This window comes from Python bivittatus, unplaced genomic scaffold (assembly GCF_059951505.1).
Source record: "Python bivittatus isolate LINGU-HERP-01145 unplaced genomic scaffold, Pbiv_v1 ctg000810_np1212, whole genome shotgun sequence".
Lineage (NCBI taxonomy): Eukaryota > Metazoa > Chordata > Lepidosauria > Squamata > Pythonidae > Python > Python bivittatus.
This window is the reverse complement of record NW_028277111.1, coordinates 3,838,245-3,858,697: the sequence shown is the minus strand read 5'-3', so window position 1 is coordinate 3,858,697 and position 20,453 is coordinate 3,838,245. Positions and strand designations below refer to the sequence as shown.

General features: G+C 42.3%; 1 protein-coding gene across 2 annotated transcripts in view; it reads right to left on the bottom strand.

Moving 5' to 3' along the window:
- Positions 1-20,453, bottom strand: part of LOC103049541 (DLA class I histocompatibility antigen, A9/A9 alpha chain-like) — a 78,434-nt gene that overhangs the window by 13,422 nt on the left and 44,559 nt on the right. For both annotated transcript variants that reach the window (XM_088129574.1, XM_088129575.1), the window contains exon 5: positions 1,119-1,394. In XM_088129574.1, coding sequence (XP_087985700.1) covers positions 1,119-1,394 — 276 coding nt within the window. The remainder of the gene's footprint in view (positions 1-1,118; positions 1,395-20,453) is intronic.

The window sequence follows — 20,453 nt, the reverse complement described above, 5'->3', positions numbered from 1 at the left end:
GGACAAGGAGAAGCTATTTTCCCCATTCCCAAAGACTAGAACCAGAGGTCACCCAATTAAATTGAATCCTGGAAGAATCAGAACAGACAAAAGGAAATAATGTCGTACACCATGCAGAATTCAACTTTGGCATTCAGTATCATGAGGACTGGCGCTGGATACCAGCTGGGCTGCTCCAAAAGAAGGTTGGACAATTCATGCAAGTCCAGGAGATCTATGGCTCTTACCCTTCATGGCAGAGGGTCTGGCTCTGAAGGCCATCTGCTGGGAGACCAGTGGGCTTCCTGGTGCAGATGGTGGGGAGAACAGACTGCTGGACTAGATGAGCCAGGGGTCCAATCCAGCAGGGCACCATTTAGGTTCTTCTGTCCTCCACTTTGACAGAAGGACTGCGCCACGAGTCTTCTGGGCTTCCCACCGCCCTGGTTGGTCTCCCACCACCAGGGGGAGCTCTGGCTGCTCTCTGGGTCTCTCAGAGGCTGGAGGGGACCTGGAAGGGATCTGGGGAGACCCGGGAGCAGGGGCAGAACTAGCAAAGCTCTCGTGTCTGCCGGGGGTGGGGGTGGGGGCAAGAAAAGGGCAGAAGAAGTGGGGCAGCACGTTCTTGTGATGAAAGAAGGTCTCTGGGGGAATCTTGTCTCCCCAACTGGATCTGCACTTGATCCCTCATTTCTCTGGGGTGGAAACAGACAGAAGGACAAGGACCAGCTTCCACCGGGATCTTCTTAGGATCCACCTGCCTTCTGGGGGGGAGGCCTGTTATTCCCTTCCTTCCCCAGAGCAGGATGTCCATCAAGGCCAGGCTCTCCATCTTTCCTGAGGGAGAACTGGGGGGAAGGAGATTTTGGTTTGTTCTTTACCTTTATATCACGCCTGTGTTATATAATATATATTTTTTTTACTTTGAAATTGTTTTTAGTAACTGTATTCTGTGCAGAGAACCTCAGTTACAGGGCAAGGATAAAATTATATTAACTTTTTTAAAGCAATAAAAATATTTTTAAAATAACCTTTTAAAAAAGTGTGGAAGTGGCCTTTCCCCTGGGACTCCTTTTCTCCCCCCTCCTGCTCCTGGGGGGGAATATGGGGCAGGAGGACTCACCCGACCCATCACTCACCTTCGCTCTGATTGTAGCGAGTCTGCACAGTCTCCAGGTCTGCTCTGAACAGCTCCTCATTGGCACGTGCATTCTGGGTTTCAGTCTTCCAATACTGGGGGTCCTTCTTCCCCACCTCCTCCATCCAGGAGACTCGAGGCTGCCTCATCCTGGTGTTGCTGTCATAGTAAACGAAGATTTGATCGTCCACATACCCCGGAGAGACAAACTGGGGCAGCCCCTGATTGGGCTCTGACACGGCAGTGTAGAAATACTTCATGGAGTGCGAGGAGGAGCCTGGAAGGGACCCAGAGGGGCAGAGTTAGGGGGCTTCAGCTGAGGGACCCTGATGCTATGGGGCACAGCAGGCCGTAATTTGAGGGTCTGGGGAGGAAGAAGAGACATGGAGGCTGGGGGGCAGAGGAAGAAGGGAGAAAGGAAGGGGGAGAAGATGAAAGCGGGACAGGAGGCCGAGGGTGGAAAGAGGGAGCGACTGAGAGGCAAAGAAGCAGCTTCTGGAGGGCCTGAAGGGTTGGAGGGCAGAGAAGTTGGGGGGTGAGAGAGGAAGGGAAGGAAAACCAGGGCCAAAGGGAGAGCAGGACCCCCAAACCCTATTTGCCCCCTCAAATTGGTCCCTCCCCCCTTCCAGCAAGGCCTTGTGAAGGAATGGTTTGATGAAGGCCGCGCTCGAGGAGATAAGCATTCCCTTAGCCCCCAACTGGAGCGTGGGACGAGGGACGGTTAAGAAGATGCGACTGGCACCACCCTAAGGAATTCACGGTGTTGTGGCTGGCTGGCTTGGGAACTTAGGTTCAGTCTGAGGTGATTTCTGTCTTGTAGGTGGAAGCTAATAAATGCAACAGAACTGTATCTGCACTGTCTCATGGAGTTCTTTGGGCTGAACCTGACAGGCCTCCCTGAAACGCTCTTCTGGATTGTGGAGACTCTGCCCAAAGGAGGCTGCATTTGCCCCACTGGGAGAAGGTATGGCTCTACCCCCAGAAGCTCAAAAGCAGCAGGAAACCCCACCTGTTCACCCCAACTTTCCATTCACAGAAAAAACCCATTCTCACCTCACAAGGGCCAAAATGGATTGCTAATAGGTGCAGATTTTAGGGGAGATTTTATAAAATGAGGGAGGAAAGGGGGGAAGGAGGGATCCGGATGAGGCCAGAGGCCATGGGAGCCTTGGAGGCAAACCCAAACTGCTTGCTGGGGAGATGTGGGCAGCCAAAGGGGGAGCGAAGGGGGCAGGAATGAAACCACGCAGCCCCCATGGATCTTCCTGCTTGGCCCCAGCTGGGAGATTCCCCCTCCGGTCCCAGAGTTAAGGCATCTGAGCAGGAATTGGCTTTGGACCCAGGACCAAATGGGGCTCACTGTCATTTCACAGAAAATCTCACTGCTAATTATCCCAAGATTTCTTAAGTTCAGCAACACAATTAGGGCACGGAAACCGTTCTTCCCAACCGCTTGCAACACACCAGGTTTATGCTAGATCTAAAAGATTTTGTTCAGTTTCCACGGAACACCTTCAGGAAGTTCTCCTCCTTCTGGGCTGACCCTGCACTTTTCTCCAGCAGCACTTTGGAAATCACCCTCCACAAGCAGAATCGCAGCATCCGCGAGTGGAAAAGAGCCACGGAGGTCATCTGCCCAGTACAAGGGCCCCAATTAAAGCCTCTTTCTTCCCCCCAAGATGGCTCCAGCCTCCACTTGAGCCTCTCCAGGGAAGGGGAGCCCCCAATTCTCTGGACGATGAGTTCCCCAGTCAAACCGTTCTTACTGAAACATTCAACCAGAACCTGTATCCCTTTCACTTAAATCCATCACGTCATGAATTATTGGACTGGATTTTCCTAATTCAATTGAAAGGAAACTTTGTTATGGCCAAAGATCAGCACAGAATAATAATACTGCTAAAAAAAATGAATTATTATGATGAAGACGGGCAACATACAAAACCATCATCATAGAATCAGGTCTACCACAATAAGTAGAAAAACCAGTATAACAGGAGAATCAAGTCTATAAAGATATATAAAAACCAAACCTTATCAAACCAAATCTTAGCAGAAATAAATAAGATATGGGCAAACCTGAAACTACTATAAAATCATCCTTTCTGAAATACACGAAACCAGCTGAGGAGAAAAATTGTGCAATGTTCTGCGTGACAGCAGAGCTCCCATCAGACAAGAGAGATGCGTAGAAACTCTTGGGAAGTCTACTAGCCACGGTGAGGTAAAGGTGCTTTGCGCGCAGCTGTAATGTTGACAAGAGAATTGTTTCCCCTTCCCCTTCCCACAGGGGCGCAGTCCTTCTGGGGAAGGGTCTTTTCTGTCCCTCCCTTTGAGCCCCACCGAAGGAAGAGCCCCCCACTTGGCCAGGGGGAGAGCTCTTCTGTGCCCCAAATAAACCAACGGGGTAAGGCGAGAGGCAGATCTCTGGAGGCACTTATGCGCTGATCCACTGGCCTTTTAGAGGTTTGACCTAGATGGGTTTCGTGCTCCATATCCATAAGGCACTGCTTGGTAAGCACCGTTGCCTGATCATAGCCCTTCTCAAGTACCTCTTCTGTGGAAAAACAATGGATCTGGGGTTTGCTTTCAAGACAGCTTGTCCCAAAATGCTTAGAATGATTTGACAGGGGGAAAGGCCTCTCCCCACAAGAAAAGAGGTTTCAGCTAAGAGGTAAAAATCAGGAACCAGAATCTGGCCTTGACCTTCATCAGCCCCGACTCCAGGCACAGGGACCTTGAGGAATCCAACAAGGCTCCTGAAACATCACCTGGAGGAATCAGGGCTGGACGTGCTCCAAAGAGGCAAAGCTGGAAAATGGTCCAAGCTGCGCCCCATAAGTGAGCCGGGCCAAAGAATTAGCTGGGAATAATTTCAGAGCCGCTGGAAGGCAACATCCCCCCCCCCCATTCCCTGGAATCACAAGATGTGCAGTCAAGGCAACGTAGCTGGGTGTGTCCTTCATCTACCCGAGCGCACCCCCCCCCCAAGTATTTAAAGCATGAAAACTGTACAATGCAAACTTTATTCATGGGTGAAAGATAGGTTTTAGGCCTTCTGGCAAACACCATCATTTTGTGGTTTGAGTAATTCATATCCAGCTGAGGGTCTTGACAATATTGAGCCTGGGTTCGCGATGCCTCCTAAGGCCAGTGGGGATCCCAGAGAGGATCGCAGCGTTATCAGCACAAAAAAAGGTAGAAATCCCCTCAGCCAGCTTGGGAGGACGGGGATCTGGGCTATCCAACTCTCCAAATGGTCAACGACTGTCAACGTAAATGCTTAGGTCAATCTTTCTCAAACTCAGCCACTTGGACTTCAGTGTGGACTTCAACTCCCAGAATTCCCCCTCACTCCCAGAAAACCATGGGGTCTACCTACTGAAATCAGCAAAAGTGGAGTTAATAAAATGGGAGTCAAGCTCAGTGATTAAGCATGCTGACTGATTAAAGCGGGAAAAGACAGATATAAAACCAGACAAGACCTAAAATAACAAAGGCTCCAAGGCCACCAGGTATCCCAGATGCAAAAAACCACAAGTCGTCATGGACACCGTCACACCTATGGGTTCAAAATGTGTAAAGTTATTATGGGATGTTAGTTATTAAGTGCGCATGCTCAACTATGTAACCAATCATGTAATCTCTGATAATGATGCTGTTTTTCAAAAGATATAAAAGATTCATATTTTCTGTTTTCAGGGCTCTCTTCTTGGGAAGGAGTCCTCAATTACTAAGGTGCCTTAATAAATGAGTAACTGAGTTTCTTGAGTCCAGTCTTTCATTGGGTTAAAGGACTGGGCTAAAACCACGATTTGTGGACAACACTACCCTGGCTCCACCCCCTGCCCAGCTGAGGCTGCTTGGGAGTTCCTGCTGCCACCACCCATCTTTGGTGGGGGGGATATGGTGGCTCACATGGTGTCCTCTATATCCCTTCTGGCGAATCAAACATGGGAAATTATGCCAATTTCTATCTTGCAAACTCCTGACCCTGGAGCATAAAACAGCTTTCAGCCCTTCCTTGGGAGACAGACCAAATTCACAAGACAGAAACAACACCAACTTTTACTAACAACTACAAAAAAAAGAACACATAAAGTCACTTTTTAGTTTTAAATGCCAAAAGACAAGCATGGAAGAGACAGACTCCAGGGCTGCCCAATTAACAGGAAAACAGCAGCTTGTAATGTATTGTCGAAGGCTTTCATGGCCGGAATATGATGGCTGGTGTGGGTCTTCCGGGCTGCGTGGCCGTGTTCCGGAAGTTTTGTTTCCTAACATTTCGCCAGCATCTGTGACCGGCATCTTCAGAGGGCAGGAGCACAGACAGGAGCAGTTCTCTCTGCTATTTGAAAAATCCTATTTGAAAACACAAACACAGAGATACTGGACAACACCAACAGCCACTATACCAGGCTATACCGGGAAGCCATTGAGATTCACAAACACCAGCACAGTTTCAATAAAAAAGAGGAGAGTCTAAAACTCAACAAAACCTGGCTACCAATCCTGAAAAATACAGCCTGCAAAAGGTCAACGAACTCAGCTCAACCACCAGGACATGTGAACAGTTCACACAATGAACTTGCTAATCACCCCCAGCAGCCCCTCTTAACAACTCAATAGAAGAAAAAACCTGCCTAATCCCCAGGAAGATACACAGAGATTCTGACACCAAAACAAGCAGCCACTCAGTAATCCAACCCCCCCATACACCCCCAATCCCCCCCCCCCGCAAGATCTCTATAAATACCCACAAAAGGGTCACATCACCCTGGGCACAGAGAGAACTGCTCCTGTCTGTGCTCCTGCCCTCTGAAGATGCCGGTCACAGGTGCTGGCGAAACGTTAGGAAACAAAACTTCCAGAACACGGCCACACAGCCCGGAAGACCCACACCAGCCAGCAGCTTGTAAGTTGGTCAAAAGAATCAAAAGAAAATACGGAGCTCCCGGGAAATCGGTTGAACTCCAAAATCCTCACGACCACCAGGTGGCGCTGCTCTACCGCAATCGGAAACTCGATCCCTTCGTAAAGCTCCTCGGATCGGAAATTCTCCCAGCGCACCAGATTCTCAAGATCATTTTCAGTATTTATTCGTGCACAACCTGGGTCTGCACGGAAAAAGGCAGGACCTACACAGCACAGAGAAATAAATATGAAAGTCGTAATATACAGGTGAAACTCGAAAAATTAGAATATCGTGCAAATGTTCCTTTATTTCAGTAAGGCAACTCAAAAGGTGAAACTAATATATGAGATAGACGCATTACATGCAAAGCGAGATATGTCAAGCCTTACTTTGGTATAATTGTGATGAGTATGGCGTACAGCTTATGAAAACCCCAAATTCACAATCTCAGAAAATTAGAATATTACATGACATCAATAACACAAGGATTGGAAATAGAACAATATCGGACCTCTGAAAAGTATAAGCATGCATATGTACTCAGTACTTGGTTTGGGCCCCTTTTGCAGCAATGACTGCCACAATGCGGCATGGCATGGATGCTATCAGCCTGTGGCACTGCTGAGGTGTTATGGAAGACCAGGATGCTTCAATAGCGGCCTTCAGCTCCGCTGCATTGTTCGGTCTCATATCCCTCATCTTTCTCTTGGCAATGCCCCATAGATTCTCTATGGGGTTCAGGTCAGGTGAGTTTGCTGGCCAATCAAGCACAGTAATCCCATGGTCACTGAGCCAGGTTTTGGTACTTTTGGCAGTGTGGGCAGGTGCCAAGTCCTGCTGGAAGATGAAGTCAGCATCCCCATAAAGCTCGTCTGCGGAAGGAAGCATGAAGTGCTCCAAAATCTGGTAGACGGCTGTGTTGATCCTGGACTTAATGAAGCACAGTGGACCAACACCAGCAGATGACATGGCTCCCCAAATCAACACAGACTGTGGAAACTTCACACTGGACTTCAAGCATCATGCATTGTGTGCCTCTCCATTCTTCCTCCAGACTCTGGGTCCTTGGTTCCCAAATGAGATGCAAAAGTTGCTCTCATCAGAAAAGAGGACTTTGGATCACTGGGCAACAGACCAGTTCTTTTTTTCTGTAGCCCAGGTAAGACGCTTCTGACGTTGTTTGTTGTTCAGGAGCGGCTTGACAAGAGGAATACGACATTTGAAGCCCATGTCCAGGATCTGTCTGTGTGTGGTGGCTCTTGATGCACTGACTCCAGCCTCAGTCCACTCCTTGTGAAAGTCCCCAACACTTTTGAATGGCCTTTTCCGGACAATCCTCTCCAGGCTGCGGTCATCCCTGCTGCTTGTGCACCTTTTTCTACCACACTTTTCCCTTCCACATAACCTTCTATTGATGTGCTTTGATACAGCACTTTGGGAACATCCAACCTCTTTTGCAATTACCTTTTGGGGCTTTCCCTCCTTATGGAGGGTGTCAGTGATGGTTTTCTGCACAACTGTCAGGTCAGCAGTCTTTCCCATGCTTGTGATTCCTACTGAACCAGCCTGAGAGACCATTTAAAGGCTCAGGAACCCTTTGCAGGTGTTATGGATTCATTAGCTGATTAGAGTGGGACACTTTGAGCCTAGAATATTGAACCTTTTCACACTATTCTAATTTTCTGAGATTGTGAATTTGGGGTTTTCATAAGCTGTACGCCATACTCATCGCAATTATACCAAAGTAAGGCTTGACATATCTCGCTTTGCATGTAATGCGTCTATCTCATATATTAGTTTCACCTTTTGAGTTGCCTTACTGAAATAAAGGAACATTTGCACGATATTCTAATTTTTTGAGTTTCACCAGTACATTCCGTCCTGGATTGTTTTCCACTCCTTCACAGTTCCAAGGCAAAGTCCACGGCGTCCTTCTTCTGGCTCCTCCCCACAATTACAGTGGGGAGATGGAGCCCCAGACCCACTTCCTGCTCTGTAGAGTTTTCAGAATCCAAAATGATCAGAGTTTCTCTCTAACAGAATGAGAGAAATTGGGTGGGGGGAATCTGACTCTGTACATGACCCAGAATGGCTTCTCTCCCTTGCAGGGTTGAGTACTGAGGAGGTCTGGAATCTGCCTGAGAGCAGAGAACTGTGTCACTGCCATGCAGGTTGGACGTCCTCACAAAGGTGAATCTGCCTCAAGTCAGAACCGGCTCATCAGCTGGGGACTGTCTGTGTCCAAGCAAGCGGTTCGTTTCATGGTCACCACCCAGAGGTCCTTCTCTTCTTCTACTACCAACCCCAATGAAAAGTTTGCAAGAAAAGAACCAAGCTCAGAGAACCCTGAGGACTCCGCACTGATATTTTCTCTGAGCAAACAACTAGCAAACCCCAAGACCTCTTTCCTGACTACTCACTGACAACTCAGACCCAGAAGCCAGCACTGGCCCCGAATCTCCAACCCTGGACGCAAACATGCTGAGCCCAAGCCAGAAGTTCCCATTTTTCCCCTCCAATGATGGGGGGGGGGGGCTTCCCCTTTGCACAGCTTGACTCCTACATGTTACAATTTCATTGTTATAAATTCTTGCCATATTTATTTTCAAAATGGTTTGAGCCGCACACATGTAATGCTAGAACTATTTCACAACAGAAGTAAAACACACTAAGCCAATTTTCCTCAAAGTTTACCAGGCTGTTGTTTTCCAACACAAATTCTCCAAGAAGTTTCCAACTTTCTATTCTTTCATCTCAACAAAAATCTTGGTTTTTCCTGTCCTTCTTGAAGGAGGGTTCAACTAATTCACAACATTATTATTATCATTATCATCAAAGAAATATTATCTTGCTCTACTGAAGAGCAAGGCTTAAAAAGTACTATAAAAACCAATGCAAGTTACAATTTAGAAACACCAACGAGGAGACACAAAAATAATTAGGCCAACATCAGAAATAAAAAATATTTCTGATATTGGGGAAGGCTGTTTGAGTCTGGGCAGTCATGTTGTTTTAGCTGTATTTTTCAAACTTAATATATTGGATAGTTTGTAAGTCACCCAGAGACTTTTTGGAGTTGGGCAGCCAACAAATGAAACAAAAAATAAAAAAATAAACCAAACAGGAGTGGTGGAGATTCACAGCCATCACCGGGGTCCTGCAAACATTTTCCACCTACTCCAGAGATTTCATTATCTGAGCTATTGAATTTTACAGAGGCCACTCAAACTGAAAAATTGGTAAAGAAAGAAAAAAAGGGGGTGGGACAGAGAATAAAGGAAAGAGAATTCCAGGTTTCTAAAGGGGGGTTGGGATAGACAGTTGTAGTTGGGCAACTGGGACAACCACGATGGAGTCCAAAATACCACAATGTGGAACAGCAAGACCACATCTGGAGGTTTCAGCAACTTGTTCTGGGAGGTTCTGAACAGACAGAAAACCGTTAACAAGTCAGTTAAACTCACTCGGCAGAGGGGCCCAGGGCTGCCTGGAACCAGGAGAGGGGCCAAGGGGTCCTGGACGCCGGTGAAAACGGGGCCCAGTGAAACTCTGCGGCTGTAGGGAGGTCCACAGGCAGGGAATCCCCCCAAGGAAAGTCCGGCCCTCCCCAGGTGGGGCATCCGCAGTCCAGCTGAAGAGACCTGGGCTTGAATCAATCGGTCGGGACAAGCGGGACTGGCCTGGCGCTGAGGCACAGCTGGAGTGACACGGCAGCTTGGCCAGCAGACCCGGGTTTGCTCTCCCTCGGCCAGCTTGTGAAAAGGGGTGAAAGAAGAGATTTTATCTCTGCAAACGGAGCGTTTGCGTTTTTAGAAAATCATATTTTCCCCCTAGGTACCCAAATATCCTTCCTTTTAAATGATCTAGGCTGTTTTCATGACATCATCCCCAGAACACTTTGTCAAATACCAGTCACACCTTTAAAGTCCAACAAGATGCCTTGTCAACATTTTTGAAATTAATAAGGAAAAAAAACCCCTATATCTGTTGGCAAGATAGTAAAACAATGATTTATTTGTTTGTATTCGTTTCTTCATGACTTTGCTTATATGCCGCTCCATTCTGAAGGGTCTGAAGTACAATGGAATAATCTAACCTAACAGGAGGAAGGGCCTGACGTGGCACCATTTGGGCAGCGAGATCTTTGGGTGTCCCAGACACCTCCCTTGGGGGTGGCCCCAATATCTGGGGGTCGGCTGTTCTGGGGGGTCTGAGAAGGCTTCAGCAGCTCCCACACTAATGGTGTTACACAAGCAAACCCTGATGCACCCAAAACTATCCAGGCTGCTGCCTGCTGAACCGGCTGATGCTTCCAACCAGTCTTCAAGGACAGCCCCAAGCAGAGCAAATTGCAGTAGTCAGCTGCGAGGTGACAACAGTGGGCAGGACTGCAAGCAAAACTTCATTTTCCAGAAACAAGATGCAATTGTGCCAAGGCTCTGGATATAGCGCTACGGAGCCGCAGTCTTGAATGGGCTCAGTGAGGGACTAAGGGTGGAAAAACCCTCAAAAGCTCTCAGCTATCTGTTCCTCCTTTGCCGTTTCACTGGCTGTTTGTGTGTACCTCTCACGAGGTTTTTGTTTTTTTAATTAGGCCTAAGACATGTAATGTGAACATTTTTCCAGATATGGACCATTGGCTACAAATGGGTATAACTGCAGATAGTACAGAATAGATAAAAACCAAAGAAGTGAAACAGTTCTACTGGTGTTGCTGCTCCTTCCTATAGCACATGTTTTGAGCTAAATTCAAGCTAAATTTGACTGATTTCAAATTGCAAACTGTTGGCCATTTGCAAGATCTACACCTTTAACAGTATTAACTATAGAATTAATAAGAGATTGTTTTTGGCTGTGAACTACTAGAATCAGGTGGCAAACTCTGTATAAGAGAAGTATCCTTCCTCTTATTTGTTCTGCTGCTTTCCTGATTGTACCTTTTTAGGCTCTCTGCTTATTCCCTGCTCTCTGGTATATTTGTATCATATTATTTATATTCTTTGTTGTCACTTTTGTATTGTTGAAGATATATTTTATGCTTGAGTTTTTCTGTTTTGTATATTTTAAATAGATATAAAGGTTGACGTTTATATTCCTTGTCTCCTCTTAATCTCATTTCCCAACAAATTGGTAGCAGACGATGGTTGGGCTTGAGAAGCCAATAAACCTCTTTAAGAGGAGACAAGGAAGTTATTAAGTTTGGCATTTTTCCTTTGATCCGGACAGCAAAGCAAAGAGCCCTTTTCCTTTTTTTCCCTTTTTAACGGCAAGAAATCTTTAAAGAGATAAGGTGATTTATGTAAGCAAAATATTGATAGTAAATATTTTAAACTAAAAGAGAATTTAGCAGAGGAGTTTGTATAGAGTAATTTTAAAATGTCTGTAACCTTAGGCACTTTAACAGATGGAGGTATTACATCTACTCAAGGTTTCCAATGGGGTGTAAGTAATAATAACAGCGTATTTGTAATTCCAAAGTTAAATAGGAATATGTAACTTTCACATGTGAGAGCAAAAGGAGTATAAAATGAAAGAAGCAAAAGTCTTAATGATATTATATGCCTGTATAGAAGATCATGAAAGTCCATTAGTAACTAAATATAGAACAGCTAAAGGTTTATATAATGCCCTTAAGGGAAAATATTTCATTAGATCAGATAAGAATGTGATATTTTTGAAAGAAAGATTGTATAGTATGAGGATGAAAGAAGGAACTAGTATTGATAAACACTTAGATGAAATGTTAAAGCTTGTTTCAGAGCTTCAGTCTGCAGGAGCAGAGATGTCTGACTCTGAGTTTCACCCCTGTATATTACTTAGTCTACCCCAATCCTTTGCAAATCAAAAAGTTATGCTTGAGTCTATTGCAAAAGTGGATTTAGATTATACAATTGCTTATTTGAGAAGCTCTGCAGAGCCTTAAAAGGGTAACAGATACCACACCTGGAGAAAGGTCAGTATTAGGAACAAGACCTGATCTTAAGGAAAGGAGATGTTATGTGTGCTCGAAGATTGGGCTTATTGCTAAGTATTGTAGAGTTAAAGGGGTAGAAGGTCAAAAGTCCAGGGGAGTAAATGTTCCTACACAAAGAATGTCTTTTAGTAAACAAGGACATTTTAATAGCCACAGAGACTTTAAACCATTAAATGGTAGACCAAATAAGAGAGATAAACAAAGGTTTAATAACAGTATGACTGCTTGCAATGATAATCAAGTGTTTCAAATACCTGATTGTCAAGGTGTAAATGATAGAAGGCATTTTCTCCTTGATAGTGGTAGTTTTATCCATATTTGCCGGTTTAGAGAAAGTTTCAGTGAACTTGATACAGAAAATAGACCAGAGAGATTGCAAGCAAATCAACAAAGGCTAAAGGTTCTTGGAATTGGAACTGTGCCTTTAAGAGTTGTTACTTCTACAGGTGAGGTAGTGAACCTTACATTAACAAATGGTGCTTTTGTTCCTGAAGCCTCAAATAATTTGCTCGGTACTAAAAGGATCAGGAAGAATGGTTACACTGTAATGCTTAAATCTAATGCAGGAAAAATTATTAATGATAGAACTGGTCTGGTGCTTAAAGTTGATGAAAAAGATGGATTTCATTATATCATTGATGTTAATGGTAATATTATAACAAATGGGGGGAGGCCCACATGTCAAACTAGGCAAGATATCTGTGATCATAAAACTTGTCTTTATTCATGGCATGTGAAGTTAGCTCATAGGAATATGCAATGTATTGAAGGGCATTATTTTGATACACAATTTTATATTTTTATATATATATATATATATATATATATATATATATGCTTCACATAATGTATAACCATACCTGTAACAGTGCACTCTATTTTATTTCTAAAGGGTTAACTTGCTTTTGTTTTGTAAAGAGCACTGGTTTCTTCCCCCCCCATCTCTTTGCTGAATGCCCGATTGTCTTCGAATAAGCAATTAGCCGAGTACAAGCTCAATGTTGTACCAAGCTTTTTGCAACAGTTGTCAGGCCCTGCATTCTAGAGAAAGATAAGAAGAATCTGGTATGCCATTCCCTTGGTAACCAGAAGAAAAAGTTACATTTAAGTTTACCTTCCTAAGAACCACCTTTCACTTGCTCAGACCGTCCCAAAAATCCCTTGTATGGGTATGAGGGGATGTACTATCTGATTACAGATTTAAATGTCTATAAAGCCTCTGATGTTTGTTTTGTGAGGTGTGGTTCCATCAACATCTCTTGTTAATGTGTTGATTGGGGTCACCCAGCTGTGTCTTGATCAAAATACATCTGCTATCTTAAAGAAGTCTCATCTCAAGTCTTCTTATTGGCATTTTATTGAAACTTGGGAAATAAAAGTGCCATACAGTATCGAAAATTTGACAGAAAATGGAATTAATGCCTTTAAATGTGATAAAGCCAAAGAAAGGTGCGAAATCTGTATAAAAGCAAAGGGGACGGCTCCTAGTTATTCAGGACAATCCAATGTACAGGATAAGGATTTTCTGGAAGAGGTTTATTCGGACCTAGTGGGTCCTATGCCATTATCTGCAGGCAAAGAACAGATATTTTCTTACCTTCACTGAATTTAAGAGCAGATATAGTTATGTATATATACTTAAAAACAAGGATGAGACCCTTGAAAGGTTTAAGTGCCATGTAGCCACAACCGATTTGGTAAGGCACCCTTAACACTACGTACTGATGGAGGTGGAGAATATTGTCATGCAGATCTTAAGAGCTTTATGGAACAGGAGGGCATAGAACGTAAAGTAACCATATCTTACTCTCCACAACAGAATGGATGTTCTGAGAAGTTGCATCGAATGTTACAGGAGACGTCTAGATCTATGTTGATGCAAGCTGGACTCCCTGACTCTTTATGGGCTGAAGCGGTAGTTACAGCAGCTTCTTTGCATAACAGAATTCCTGGTAAAGTGACAGGTAAGACACCTTTTGAACGATGGTTTGGAAAGAAACCAAGTTTAAAGCATATTCTTATGTTCCAAAAGAAAAAAGAGGGAAGCTTGATTCACGAGCTGAAATTGGAATCATTGTTGGATATCCTCCTGGGAGGAAAGGGTATAGAGTCTTTGATCCTAAAACTCTTGAAGTGAAATGTTGCAATGTTGTATATGTGGATGAGAGAAATATAATGCAAAAGACAGTTGAGGCTATATTAACAACTGATTTACAGAGCGTAGATATTGTTCCACAAGAATTGGTCACTGGGGTACCTGTAGAGACCATTGATCAATTAGTAGGTCCATCTTTGGGAGATGCTGTCATAACAGAAGGGGAAGTAAGAATTAAACCATGTGAAACAAACAGAACAAATAACTAACGTAAGACGATCAGATAGAAGTAATAAAGGTAAACCTCCAGAAAGATATGGATTTTGTGAGAATTTGCAAGAACCCGCAAATTGGGAAGAAATTAGTAAGTTACCTATTTGAGAAAGAGAAAAATGGATAGAAGCTATGGAGGAGGAATATCAGTCTTTACAACAAAATCATGTTTGGACTCTTACTGAATTACCTCCTAACCGACAGGCCATTGGAAATAAATGGGTATATAAAATCAAATATAATTCAGATGGAAGTATAGATAAATATAAGGTATGTTTGGTTGCGAAAGGTTTTTCCCAGAGACATGGAGTTGACTATTTTGATACATGTGCACCAGTGGTTAATTATACAACATTTAGGACATTTCTTAATGTTGCTTGCTCAAGAAATATGTTTGTAGAACATCTAGATGTTAAAACAGCTTTTCTTAATGGAGATCTTTCAGAAGAAATCTATATGGTGCAGCCGGAAGGATTTCAAAGAATTGGACAAGAAAATCTTGTTTGTTTAAGCCCATGAATACTCTTATTAAGTTTACAATCAGCCAAAAGCTGGCATGATAAGTTAACAGACCTTTTATATCAAGGATTTAAGCAAGGAAAGGCTGATCCCTGCTTATATATGAGACTCAAGAATGGACAATATCAATATATCCTGACCTATGTAGATGATTTATTAATATGTTGTCAACACAAGGAGGATGTTAATGAAATAGCTAATGAATTAAAGACTGAAATAGAAATTAAACAGCTTGGGGAAGTAAAATATTATCTAGGAATGGAAATTGAAAAACTTAATGATGGAAGTTTTTTCTTGAATCAAAAGCAAAAGATCATGGACTTTATAGAATCTGTTGGCATGAAAAATTGTAAACCTGTAAGTACTCCATTAGAATTAACCTACTTAAGGGAGGGCGGAGCTGGCGTCGCGGAGATACGGCGGGGGATCCTGGGCTCCCAGGATCGCAGCCGATATCTCCCCCCCCGGACGGTCCTGATGGACCTAAGCCGTCCCGTAGAGATGGCGATCACAAAGGGCGCGTCCTGTGGATCTCAGGGACACTGCAAGTCCCAGATTGATCCCAGGAGAAGCTCTTGAAGCCGGCGGAGGAGAGGCAGCCATTTAATGACTGCGAAAGCCGGGACAGCTCCAAAGGAAGAAGAGAGGGGTGTCAACCGGATGAGATGGACCTTTACTATTCAACTATTCTTAGAGAACACCTTAAGTAACTTAAAGAGATTTTTAAAAGTGAAGAAAAGTGGATTAAGCGGCGAGATTGAGCCTTATAAAAAAAAAAGGGGGAAAAATCTTTTCTTTCTAACTTTCCCTTTTTAGTGGAATTGGCAAGATGTTTTTCTTTTTAAAAAAATATATTTTTAATTGGACTGGCTTTTTCTTTTCAATACTTAATAATTTTTTATCTTAAGCTTCTTTTTTGACTAAGATTTTTCTATTGTTATAAGAAACTTATATTTTTTGATTTGCAAATGGGGAAAATGGAGTTAAGAGAAAGTAAATGAAAGTAAGTTGCACTGCCATCCAGAGGCTCGATATAGTGCCTTTTTTTTTTATTGTGACGTATGCTCAAGGACACTGGGCTTTCTAAAAAGATAGTGGGATGTGCATGTTTATACAGGTGCCATCTGAACAACTATAAACAAGAAAGCGGAGTTGAAAGCGACTTTGAAAATAATTCAAGATGGAAAGTTTGAGTTAGTCACAAGAGCCTTGATTAGTGGCAGTAGCTCTTCTTTCTGCTAGAAGCTCTGCTTTGCTCTCTATTCCCCCCCCAAGTTGGATTTTCAAAGAGACCTAGCCTTTCCCCTCCTCTTTTTTTTTCTTTTTCTTTTTCTTTTTCTTCTTTCTCTTGGCAAGAACAAAGATAAAGAATCCTTTGACTTAATGAAGGTTTATACAAGATAATAGACTATACGAGAAACACAATGCAGAAAAAGATTTTTAAACTATCGAGGATGACTATAAAAAACTGGAAGAAGAGCTGCAGAAATTCCCGCAAAAAAAAGAAAAAAAAGATATTAAAGCTAAAATGGACTTAATTAAACATAAAACGGGACTAATGGAAAAGGAAGAAATAGCACAAGAAATCAGAAACATTAAACATAATTATTTTGAGGCTTATACACTGAGAATTAAAAGGGTTAATCAACTGATAAATGAAGAGGGACAGACTTGTTCTTGGTACTGAGGGTGAGAAAAAGATTATACAAGATTATAATGGAAAATCGTACTAAGAGAATGCATAAAAAGAAGTAAAACAATATTGAAAGAAACTACTCCAGATGCCTAAAGAAAAAATGAGGGGAATACAACAATGATGGAACTGACAGAAGCTTCAAAAAGCAGAATGCTTGAAAGGACATTTATTATTGCTTTCTCTTATCCAATAATATAGAAAAAGGAATAAACAGATGTTTTGGGATATTGAATGAAAAGGGTGAACTTAAAACTATGCAAGCGTTGGAATAAGGTATAAAACTGAGATATATAGTAAAGAATTGTATTTGATTGTAAATGTTTTAAGAGATTAGACTAAAATTCATACATGGTTGGATATAGTAACATATAGAGTTTAAACTAGAGATATTTTTGTTGAAACACGTAGTGAAGAATTAAGTATGTATTTGATAGTGGTTAGAACTGTAACTTTTAAGAACTGGAAGAATGAAAAAGTACCTTTGCAGGAGGAAGTTATTGAAAATTATGGAATGTGCAGAGATGAGTTAAATTGATATTTGAAATTAGAGTAAGAAGATAAGTAATTTTATATGACATGGGATTCGTTTTATTAATGATTGGATGAGAAAATATAGTAATGTAATGGATTAGGAAATTTTATAATAGAAATTTGATATTAATTAGTATATATATACACATATAATCGATGGATAAAAATGTACTACTAATCCTATTGAAAGTTAAAATTTCTTGTAATAAATGATTCTATAGACTAGCTATGAATGATTAATAATTGTTAATTGATAAATATACAAGTATATTTTGAATAGATGATATGAGAATTTAAGATTATGAAAGAGGCACCAACGAGTTGGTAACTGGTTGACACACGGTATAAAATGGAAGATTTTTTTTTTATGCTTTTGTATGTTTTTGTTTGTTTATGTATGTTTTGTGTTTGTTGTAAAGAATAAAAAATTCTATTAAAAAAAAATTAACCTACTTAAAATTGAAGGATGGACAGTTATTTACAAATCATGGTAAATACCAAGAAGCTATAGGTAAACTCCTTTATTTGAGTAAAACCACGAGACCTGATATTGCAGCAGCTGTTAATATTTTAAGTAGAAAAGTGAGTTCACCAAACCATCATGATTGGAATACTGTAAAGAGAGTGGCAAGATACTTGAAAGGAACAGAGGACTTAACATTAAAGGTATCATCTTGTGAAAATCCTAGATTAGTCGTATACGTGGATGCTAGCTGGGGAGAAGAGTCAACTAGTGGATATCTGTTTTATTTTGGAAACAATCTTGTTGATTGGACTAGTAGGAAACAGGCTGTCGTGGCTCAATCCTCAGCGAAAGTAGAACATATATCAACAGCGAATGCATGCAACAATGTGGAATTGATTCTTCACTTATTAAAGGACTTCGGTATTAATGAACCTACACCAGTTGTGATGTTTGAAGACAACCAAGCCTGTATTACTATATGTAAAGGAGAAAGTATTAAGGCGAGAAGTAGAGCAATTGGATTAAGGTGTCAATTTGTAAAGGATTTATACCAGAAAGGACTCATAGATATTATATATTGTCCTGCAGATGAAATGGTCGCTGATATTTTAACCAAGCCATTAACAAGAGAAAAGTTTGTAAAGTTGCCAGCCAGAAATGGTCGACACTTCAGCGGTTCGAGTCCAGCCTTCGCATTAAACAGGGTGAGCTCCTGTTTCCTCCCCAGTTCCTGTCAACCCAACAGTTCGAAAACTTACGTGAGTAGATAAATGGGGACTCTCACTCCGGTGGGAGGAAAAATGCTGGCAGCGCCTTGCAAAAAGGAGTTGGGAGCAGTTGCTGGTAAGCGTGAAAAACCGTGTGTGCCCGAAAAGGGCGCGAAGCAACGGAAACCCCGCCTCCTGTGCTTGCCAGCTGGGCTCTGCCCTAGGAAGGAGGCTCTGGCAAACCACTTCCGAAAAACAGTTGCCTTGCAAACTGCAAGGACTCGTCCAAGCAGTCACTGCAGGGTCAGCAATGGCTGAGCACAGACAAAAAAAAAAAGAATGATTATGCTGAGAAGATCTTGAGAAGGGGTGTTGGACATTTGCAAGATCTACACCTTTAACAGTATTAACTATAGAATTAATAGATTGTTTTTGGCTGTGAACTATTAGAATCAGGTGGCAAACTCTGTATAAGAGAAGTATCCTTCCTCTTACTTGTTCTGCTGCTTTCCTGATTTTACCTTTTTTAGGCTCACTGCTTATTCCCTGCTGTCTGGTATATTTGTATCATATTATTTATACCCTTTGTTGTCACTTTTGTATTGTTGAAGATATATTTTATGCTTGAGTTTTTCCGTTTTGTATATTTTAAATAGATATAAAGGCTGACATTTATATTCCTTGTCTCCTCTTAATCTCATTTCCCAACATAAACATTTCCTCATGTAAAACTCATGGATGGAACTTTTAAAAGAATATCCTGGAATTGATAGTTGAGCACAGAAATACCTTTGAGAGAACCTTCTCTTGACATGCAGCAAATAAAAACAAATATAAAATTAGGCAAAATATAGAAGATGATTCCACTTACAACTTTTATCCAAGCAAAATCAATCACATTCCAGTCCTTCAACACTGACTTCTTTGTTAAAACATTGACCTGACCAACACTAAAACATTAAATAATTGTCAAATTCAAGGGTTTTAATTTTTTAACTAAAAGCTTGTTAAGTCATGGGAGTTGAGTTCAATCTGGGGGAGATGCTGCCTTTTTTCCTGGAATGGGGGGCGACCTACAGTATTGACTCTGTCATCCCCCCCCAATTCTGGCATCCTGGCCTTGATGCAAAGCCCACCATAAAGGAGAGAGACCAAATAGAAGAGAAAATCTGTAGCTCAGGGTTGAGCTCTGGAGTTCTTGGGGTTCTCTGAGCTTGGTTGTTTTCTTGTAAATGTTTCCTTACCCATCTGGCTAGGTAAGATCTTCAGTGCCAAAAGGGAGTGGGGTTTGCTCTCGGTTCATATACACAGGGGAGACACCTTTTGTCCTTCTGCAGGAAAGGTGGAGCCTAAAGAGGCTTTGCAAGAAATTGGGAGGAGTGTGGCAGTGCCTTTTCCCAGGATCAAACTTTATTAAATCTGGAGCTCCAATCCAAGGCAAACCATTCAACATCACAGTAATCCAAGTCTATGCCCCAACCACCGTTGCCGAAGAAGCTGAAGTTGACCAGTTCTATGAAGACCTACAAAACCTTCTAGAACTAGCACCAAAAAAAGATGTCCTTTTCATCATAGGGGATTGGAATGCTAAAGTAGGAAGTCAAGGAGTAATTGGAATAACAGGCAAGTTTGGCCTTGGAGTACAAAATGAAGCAGGGCAAAGGCTAATAGAGTTCTGTCAAGAGAACAAGATAGCCACAGCAAACACTCTTTTCCAACAACACAAGAGACGACTCTACACATGGACATCACCAGATGATCGATACCAAAACCAGACTGATTATACACTTTGCAACCAAAGATGGAGAAGCTCTATACAGACAGCAAAAACAAGACCAGGAGCTGACTGTGGCTCAGATCATGAGCTTCTTACTGCAAAATTTAGGCTTAAATTGAAGAATGGAGGGAAAAGCACTAGACCACTCAGGTATGACTTAGATCATATTCCTTGTGAGTACACAGTGAAGGTGATGAATAGATTTGGGGATTAGATTTGGTAGACAGAGTGCCTCAAGAACTATGGACGGAGGTCCGTAACATTGTACAGGAGGCAGCAACTAAAACCATCCCAAAGAAAAAGAAATGCAAGAAAGCAAAGTGGCTGTCTGATGAGGCTTTACAAATAGCTGTGGAAAGAAGGAATGTGAAAAGATATAAGCA